General features: G+C 43.0%; 1 protein-coding gene across 2 annotated transcripts; it reads left to right on the plus strand.

The window, feature by feature from the left end:
- Positions 1–85: 85 nt before the first annotated feature.
- Positions 86–8,307, plus strand: LOC129099870 (specifically androgen-regulated gene protein-like). 2 transcript variants are annotated; one of them, XM_054609291.1, is made up of 5 exons: positions 86–233; positions 5,382–5,435; positions 5,469–5,579; positions 6,150–6,300; positions 6,392–8,307. In XM_054609291.1, the coding sequence occupies exons 3-5, from the start codon at positions 5,475–5,477 to the stop codon at positions 7,900–7,902; spliced, it is 1,767 nt and encodes a 588-aa protein (XP_054465266.1). In that variant the 5' UTR covers positions 86–233; positions 5,382–5,435; positions 5,469–5,474; the 3' UTR covers positions 7,903–8,307. The 2 variants fall into 2 exon arrangements, with proteins under 2 accessions (XP_054465266.1, XP_054465267.1); XM_054609292.1 differs by lacking the exons at positions 5,382–5,435; positions 5,469–5,579.
- The last annotated feature ends 872 nt before the right edge of the window (positions 8,308–9,179 follow it).

The raw sequence follows: 9,179 nt of genomic DNA on the forward strand, positions 1-9,179 counted from the left end.
GCGCGTCTTGCTCAGTGGCCACGCCCACTGGCCTGTCCGGAAGCGGAGTGGCTCACCTGGCCGCAGTGGTTTCCCACCTGTTCAGTTTCACTTCCAGTCACGGTGCGGCTGTCGGAGGGGAGAGAGGTGATCCGCCGCTATGGACTGACATCTACAAACAATCTCTCTGTTTTTAATCTATTTTTTCTATTTAAACTCTGCACGGTTCACCTTCATTTCTCTCAACACCACCGGTGAGTTTTTAAGGAAATCTTTCTGTTTGTAGTGAGTGTTTGTTTCTGCTTTATTCATGCTCACGGAGGAGTTATGATGAAAAAAGTTTAAATACTTAAACATCAGTGCTTTTCTGAAAATGCAATCACACTATTTCATACTGGTGTGTGTGAGACAGCTGTTGGGGGAAAAAAGTACTTTTAACTAAAATTTTAAAGGCTTTTATTTTGTAATGACCTGTTGCTGCAGAGGTTTTAGGAGAGTAACTGACCCTATTTTGCACAGAGTATCATCCTCTGTCAGTTAGCAGTCTGGATCAAGAGGGTTAAAATACTTATCAAAAGATATATTCCCATATATGAGCAGCATGACTCACTTTTCATGCTCTATACAAGCCCACATTTCTTCACAAAGATTACACATTGAAAACCTAATCACTGACTTTTTGGTGGCTAAGAGGTTGAGTCAGGGAAAGTACAAATATTTGCACGTAAATGTCAATAGTACTGATACTTAGTGGGACAAGGTGCCAAGCTAAACATTGATGAAATATTTCGTATATGTTGTGCAACCCACAACCTGCTGGTGTTCTCCATGAACCTTTGTTTACTGTTAATCATTAAACTTGCTCTCTATCTGCCCTAGAAATACATACTTCACATATTTGGACCACCTTTTATTTATTTTTTTGAAACAATCACACTGTAATCTGTCGTTGAGGATTCCTCGGATAACTGTGCAGCTGTTCTTCTCACGTTAAAGACGTGGAGCTGATCCTCCCCTTCTTTAAAGTGTTTTGTCTGCTGAGTTGTAGTTCAAGTGGAACACCCAGTCAGATCAGAGCGCTTGGTTTCATTTAAGAGTTGTCTTTAAAACATGCAAGCAAGCAAAGTGACATTCCTGTCACTATTAAATCCTGACTCAGCTGTGGGTGCAGTGAGCTCTCCCACCGCCGCCCTATGGGTTTGTTGCCTGGTTGAGGTTAGAGAGAGAGAGAGGGAGAGAGAGGTGTTGGCTGCTCAAGCTTTGGACAGTTGTTTCTCACTCTGCTGAACTAAATGGGAGGGACAGTAATTAGCAGCTATTAAAGCGTTCACTAGAAGGCCAGTGGATGCTTTGTCAACCAGCTTGTGTTTCCAGAAAACACGAGGGAATGTGGGTGATCAGGTTTTTCCTCCTGCTGTCCAGGCTACATCATGTCAACAAGACAAAAATTGTCATTAGTCTTTTACAGCGCTCTGGACCTTTAATCCAAAGGCATAAAGCAATCACGAAATATTCTTTTCAATTAGTCATTTTTTTTTGTTTGTCTTGTAACTTAATTGAATCGTCAAACCCCTATTTTCTTAAAGCAAGTGAGTAATTGTAGTCCAGCACCCCACCTTCTTCTTTATTGTTTCAGAACACAGACACTCCTTTCAAAAAAAGAAGTTCATTTCTGCTGGACACAGTTTGAAATGTCCGCTGCACTTAACCTTCGGATTCCTTCAGATGCAGATCACTTAGAAAATGAAGTTGGCCGTTTTGAATGGAAAATAATTACTTTTGAATCTTCTTTTTTTTCCTGGCAAATATTGGATTTTGTTACTGCTTCAAGCCTCTGAAGTCCCTTCAAGTGAAAACATCTGAGAAGAAAAAACTGCTCATTACTCGCAAGTATTCTTCGTTTTAAGATCAGGACCCTAAACGTTTAGTAGCTACTGCTCGAGATCACAAAAGCCAAAGCGCTCAGGTGGTGGAAAGTTAAAACGTTAAAAAATAAATGACTAAAGCCAAGGTCATAGCCAGGATTTTAGAAATACTGAGAAAAGAAAGTTTGATCAGACATCTAGAAATAAAACCTCTAAATTGTTAAAAGGTCCTGACTTCATACCTCCGGGAAGAAATATTGAATCCTGTACGGCATTTTTAGGCGCAAAAGTAAATATATTGAGTGTAAAGATACCTGCTTCGGCCGCTATAATGCCCACCATGTGTTCATTTCTTTAATTTTAGCAATGTGAATCCCCTTCTAACTAAAACCCCCAAAGTCACAGAAAAACATTCAGCGGACATGACCTCACTCTCCTCGCTGGATGCTAAAGCCCTGTAGTCAATGATTGATCTTTCACCCTGTGTAAGCTGCTGCCATAAAACACAGTACTTTACAAGAAACACCTCAGAAGCCGCTGCAATCTTCCTAGAAACATGTACTGCATCACATTTAATTGAAACTTGAACCGCCTCGTACCGTACAGAGCAGACATTATATTATTTATGGAGAAGGAGTGTCTGTTCCTGGCTCGTCTCCAGAGGAACCTCATGCTCCAGTAATTACTATGATAACTCTCGGTCCTCATGCAGCATCAGGCTGAGGGACATCATGTTATTTTGGAGGCTAATTAACAGATGCACAAGGGAAACAACGACTCATAATGGGGAAACCATAATTCCGTTGTTCTTTTATATGTTTAATCAAATGTTCTCTGCGATAAGAGAACAATGCAGCTGGCCTCGCTCTGCTTCCACGAACACACCTGAACCTGATTGTGCGGCTGTGTCTGTGTGATGAATAAGCCACATGACAGGTCGTAAAGCTTTTGTCTCGGGATGCTGCATATTGCACTTGTGTGACCTATTAAGTCAAAAGCCAACTACGAAGTCTTAACCCGAGTTGATCAAATATTATCCTTTCATGGCTCAATCTCTGTTCATTGTTGGTGTTATTTGCTTTTGGTACTCGCTAATGCACTTGAGTGTTCTTTTCTTTATGGTCTTATGAAGTTATTTACTGCCCTATTTTGTTGCTAAATGAGCTGAATATGTCCTTCAGCACAACTTCACCTACTCCCCAAATGCATGGAGAAAGGGAAAACTCTGAAGAGAACTTGACCTTAAGACCAACATGTTTCAGCTTGTGGCTTTCACCAGGGTCATCATGAAACACGAGGGCCAGAAATAATCCCTTGTGTTTTTATGCTGGCATGCTTTCCTCATAAAATAAACTGGTATAGTAGGCACGGTACACATGCTGAAACCTAACAGGGCATGACATCTGTCTTTACACAAACACATGATGAGTATGTCATGCTTATTCACAAACAAAGACGAGCATTTCTTGTTTCATAGCTGAATCATAGTAACTGGAATACCAATTAATGATGACTTACATTACAGTCACTTTTATCCAAAGCGACTTACAATCAGTAGTATATTACATATCATTCACCCATTCACACACTGATGACAGGCTACCATGCAAGGTGCCACCATCAGACTCTAACTAACATTCATGCAACATCCAGTCCACACCGATGGCAAGCCTTCAGGAGCAACTTGGGGTTAAGTGTCTTGCCCAAGGACACATCGACTGCCGAAGCCGGGTATCGAACCACCGACCCTCTGATTGGAGAACTACCTTGCTCTCCACTACGCCACAGCCGCCTTCTAGTTATTTTCACAGTGATGCAAAATATCCTCTTCCTTGTATCTGTTGCTGAAATCATTTAGAAGGCAGATCCTGCTGCGGTTCTTAATGCAATAAGCGATTAAACTAACATCAAGAAGAATGGAAATTTGTTGATGTCATAATTCTGTAAGCATAATATATTTGTGCGGTAACTAATAGAATTATCTTTTAACTGATTTCTCTGCGGTATATTTTTTAAGATTAATTTCCCACAGCCCAAGGTGATTTATTGAAATGTTGCTCTGTTAAACCAATAGTCAAAACCCCCCACATATTAAATTACTAGCATATGTGACAAAGAGAAACGGCAAATAAGCTACTGGCCATTAAGACCATATTGCTAATAAACATTTTATTTCTTCTTAAAAAGTTACATACTCATTTTGTATATTCCAAAGTTTTTTTGAAGCTGATACGAGTCTTCACATTTCTGACAGAAAAAGTGGATACCTGCCAAAGTTTTTACTATCTCTCCCCTGCAGCAGGAAACAATGTGGAAACACAAAGAAGGAATTTTGATACAAGGTGCTACAAAAAGAAACCTAACACTAACATGTATGAACATGAATGACATCAGCAGGTAAAACCAGTTTAAATGTCCATAAGGCACATTAAGACTATTGTTTTAATACAGCCGTGACAAAATGTACTGTAAAAAGAACATTTACTAATTCACCAATTCATTTACATAATGACTCAATTTGCATAACTGGTTTTGTTTAATATGTCAGTGGCAGCACATTTGACATCTTGAATAGGAGAGCTATTACATAATGAGGATCATTTAGCTATCCGCTGTAATTCATGTCATTTATTTATCACATTAATGGAAAGATTTGACATTAATAGTTGTTGCTGTGATGATTACAAACCAATTTTTGTGAACTATTGAGGCTCATGTGTCAGATTGTTCTCTTGTATGATACGGAAACCTCTAAGTGAAACAAAAGTACGCTGACAACGGTCGTCAATCAGCTCAGCGGGGATCAATGGAGACAAACAACTCCAACTCCAGGATTTATTCTCTCTATCCACATCCAAAGAGGCAATCCAGATCTACAATGGCCCCATCCATCCTCTCAACCCAGCGTATCAGTAGCTGCCTCAATGTCCCAATGGCCAGGAAGAACAATTACAAGAAGTCCTTTATTCCATCAGCTGTGACCGTTCTCAAGAAGATATGGTTTAAATAGGACCACTTGGATCTCGTCTGCTTCTCCACTCGTACACTCCACTCAACAAGCCACTCAGCAATATTATAATATATATATATATATATATAACTTCCACTTGTTCAATTTAAGATTTAAAGGAGACAAAAAAATATATTTTACAAGTTCATACTTGTGCTTCATACTGATGATTCTCATACTGTCTGTCTGAATTTACCTGTATTTACAGTCCATCTGAAACACTCTGTTTTAGGCTGTTTCAATGGGGAATTGAGTTGCCAAGCAACATCTTAGGTCCAAGTTTACTTCCTGTTAGCCGATGTCATTCACAAAAACTGCAACCAGAAATATACTTTAAAATGATGGAACTTAAGGATGCATCATGGTCGTGTTCTGTCGTGTATTGTTGTGAATGGTTGTGTTGTTTTATATGCTGAGGAGGTCGGGCTTTGTATTGTATAAAGGAGAAAGCGGTGGCACCCAAATTTCATCTGATTCCAGTTCGGTCGCTCTGTCCCGTTCTCAAATTTTCTCCTTGACCTTTTCAGATTAATCCTCAGACTTGATTCTTGGCGAACTCTAACACAATCAGCAGAGGACCGCGAGGCCCAGGTCCTGCCCTCGTACTCTCCCCTCGTGCAATGCCGAAGACTCACACGTGGCCAGGCGGCGTTGCCATGGAATCCTTGAGCAATTTGGACAGTGCCGGGAGCTGCGACAGTGTGATCAGCATGAACTCTGGCTCTGTGAGTGCTGCTGCAGATCTCATCACAGCCTGACTCTGTGTCTCGTTGCATAACATATTGACACACTTCACTTTGACACTTCTCCTCTGGCCTATCTGAGCAAACAGTACTTTAAACAATGCGTCTGTGGTTGGAATGAGGAAATAAAGAACTGAGATCTGTGCATCAGGCTGTAATGACTTCTGCATTTACCCTAAGTATGAGAGAAGATGGGAGGAAGTGAATCTGTATGAGGTGAAACACACTCCTTGTTCAGAGAGAGGCCTTTAAAAGGGTTCCAGTGTGAGTTTTCTTTAAAGTTGGATCAGAGGGGAGAGTTCATCTTCACATGCACCTGCAGCCACCAACAATTCTCCTGACAGGCCAATATAGAATGAAAGATGGCTAAGAACAGGACAGGAGTGGTACAATTAGTCATTCCTTTGCAGCTGCTTCAACACTAAACAACTTTGACCCATCATTCTTGTCTTGTCCCTAAAGGCCGTGTTAAGGGTTAAATGGAGGGCTGAGATTGTTGAGAAACTGTGCAGAGTTTAAATGCGTTTCACAGATTCTTATTTTTGTCCGCAGAGTCAAGACAGTATGGAGCACTTATCTCCGGAAGAAAGGGCGTGCCTCATGTATTTGGAGGAGACAATTGAAGCGCTGGAGGTGCAGGAGGACAGCGGGTTGTCCAATGATGAACCAGAACCTGCGTTCCAGACAGGCATGGGAGTAAATGGTATGTTCATGGGGTGAAATATTCAGCTTTGCATTCTTAGTTGATAACGTGTATATATACTAATTGCAGTTATTGTGCTTTTCTTTCTTAGACGTCTCCAGTTTAAAGTCTGATGCGTCCGGAAGAGACCAGACATCAGAGCCTGGATCCAGAGGGTTCTCCTTCGAAGACCAAGCTGTGCATCACGCTCTACATCAGACCTCAGAACCATCAGTGAACCTCATGACTCAACCCGAACCTCCCGTCACCGAATCAGCTGATGATTGCAAAACCCACCCATCAGCTTCTGAGTTGTGTGTATCCAAGGATGCAGATGGTCATCTTCAGATCGTCCCAATTGCCAGCCTTTGCCCCGTTCAGTCCAATGAGGCCTCTGAGATCGATATGGGTGTGATCCCTCCTCCCTCAGACTTCATGGATGAGCCGGCCCTTCCTCCTCAGATACAGAACGTAAAATACCCTCCTCCGTCAGCAGGAATATCCAATGACAGGCCAGGAGCAACTGTGGACTTGGAGCAGCTACGCCAGAGAGCCTCTGCTTCGAGAAATCCAGGAAGCTCCTCTGTGACCCAGAATCCTCCAATCAAGTCCCCAAATCTGAGTCTACCAGCCCTCAGCTCTGGTCCCCCAATGAGTCTTCCTCCTGATGCGGTTGAGCCCAGAAGTCCACCTGTCGTGGCCCCGAAGCCCAAGAGGCTTCCTGCCAACATTATTCTGAAGTCACACAAAGCGGCCGTCTCTGATAACAACTTGGAACATTCGATGCCCACTAGCAGTGACCGGCTCTTGCTGGACCCCCAGAGGATCCGCATTGAGGCCCTCAGAAAGCTTGGCCTGCTGCCTGCAGAGGCCGATTCAGGCCCCGCCCTGAGCCCCAGCCTTTCTCCTCAATCTAGAAGCTCATGGGCAGCTCCTCTTTCTCCAATCAGCCCAAAACCTCCACACACACCACCCTTCACTTCATCGTACAGCCATGTCAACAGCTCACCTCCCGCCTGCATCCCTTTCCAGTATCCCGCTGCTGTGACACCATCGGCTACCTCCACCGCTCCCGAAATCCAGCCTGCCGAGGTTCTGCCAGCACCTGCTGCCTTCAGTGACTCCGTCGGACCTCCACTGTCAGATAATAAACTGTCTACCATCAAAGATGCTTCAGTGGCCGCAGTTAATGCACAAGTGTCCACGCTCCCTCAAACCCCTCCTTCCCTGGTCAAGCATCTAACCCCACCCAAGGTCATGGGTGTCAAATCGGCCACCCTGGAGCGCTCTGGTCTGGGTCTGAGCAGCTACCTGGCCAGTCAAGAGTCCGCCAAGGCCGGCATTGCCAAGCAGCTGCATAAAAACAGGCCGCGCCAGGCTTCTCTGGGGAACGGGAAAGAGTTTACAAGTGAAGCAGGGAGAGAGGGTTTTCCAGCGGGCCGAGCCACCAGCAAAGAGCCTGAGTTACGGAGGTCCCTGCCTACCCACAAAGCCTTTCAGCACTCCGGAGAATCTAAGAAGCTGCCTCGATCGCAAGGAATCAGTGTACTGATCTGCCCTCGTTCAGAAAACGGAGAAGACCGCCGCGATGCCCTGAAGAAGCTGGGGCTGCTCAGGGACTGAGGCATCGATGTTATACCTCGTTTTAGTTCCACGGACACCCTTTAGATTCTACATTTAGAGGAACATACCGGAGATTAATACAGGATTGATGAAGGCAACACATCACTTTAGGGAAGCAGCTTAACCACATAGTTCTGCATTGTCCTTGTTACTGCACTTAGCATTAAACCGTCTCACGTGTCTTGAATACATTGACTGTCATACCCACTATAACATTTGCTTGTTCTTCATATTGTGCAGCCAAATGTACAGTTTTTTTATTTCTCATACAAACTGTCAATCAAGAACTTCTTGGCTATTCATTGACGCTCTCTCACTGTGGCTGTGGTTTTTAAATTAAAAATATACTGTTACTTTTAAGAGGGAAATGAGTTGATTTGTCATTTAAATATGTTTCTTGTGATCCTACAGGTATAAACCTTTTTAATGTCAGTGTCTGCTTCCACAAGTTATTCTTTGTTGCAGTGACTCGGTTCTTCTTTTCGATACATTCAAAGGTCACTGTCTCTGAACCTGTATTGCTCAGTGCACTTTGTCAAAACAAATATGGTTTTGGATCATAATCTAAGGGCGTTACATTAATATGTAGAAAGCATGCCCTGCATATCTAGAACATACCTTCCTGTAACTCAAAGCACATAGTCAATAGCCACTAGGTGATAGGAATCTGGAACACGCAGTTTGCATGGCTGCATAGTGACGCACATGTCAAAATGTATGAGTTTGATACAGAGCAGCTCTATGTGGTGCCAATGTGAGTCTGTCAGTTGTACATGAGCAAATATAACAACTTTTATTACACGCACTATTCAAATTTTTAGCATTTATGTCAAATCACAAAGTGAGGCACCCGTTTCCTGACTCAGCCTCAGCATCTTTATCTAAAGCGTTTAGGAGAGACCTGGTGCAACCTGTTTTTCTCACCTCCTGATGTAGTCTTCATGCAACACCTTTTCTGCTCATGGTGGCACATTTACGAGCAGGCGGTGCTTTGGAAAAACTCTTTACCACTGCTGCAGGCTTTTAAAGAGACATATAGATTTGCTATTTCCTGTAATTCAGTGTTAAGTTCACCTTCCGCTATGAAAACTAGGCTCAAGTTGAAAGACATTTCTCTGAATAGGTCATAACGACAGATTGTTGCACCCTTAAGGAAACATTTTTTTCTGTTCTATTTATGGACTAGAACACAGACTTTCTAGATCATTTTGGAGGCCTGCCACATCCAAACATTACCAGTATTTTGCTGGTGGAGCAGTGTAGTGTGTCCAAACTGA

The sequence above is a fragment of the Anoplopoma fimbria genome, chromosome 12 (assembly GCF_027596085.1).
Source record: "Anoplopoma fimbria isolate UVic2021 breed Golden Eagle Sablefish chromosome 12, Afim_UVic_2022, whole genome shotgun sequence".
In the NCBI taxonomy this organism is placed as follows: domain Eukaryota; kingdom Metazoa; phylum Chordata; class Actinopteri; order Perciformes; family Anoplopomatidae; genus Anoplopoma; species Anoplopoma fimbria.

Excerpts from the sequence above, each read along its gene's own strand:
- LOC129099870 (XM_054609291.1), top strand. The coding sequence starts at position 5,475 with ATGCCGAAGACTCACACGTGGCCAGGCGGCGTTGCCATGGAATCCTTG. Across the intron at positions 5,580-6,149 it reads TCAGCATGAACTCTGGCTCT|AGTCAAGACAGTATGGAGCA; the intron begins GTGAGTGCTGCT and ends TTTTGTCCGCAG. Across the intron at positions 6,301-6,391 it reads GACAGGCATGGGAGTAAATG|ACGTCTCCAGTTTAAAGTCT; the intron begins GTATGTTCATGG and ends TTTCTTTCTTAG.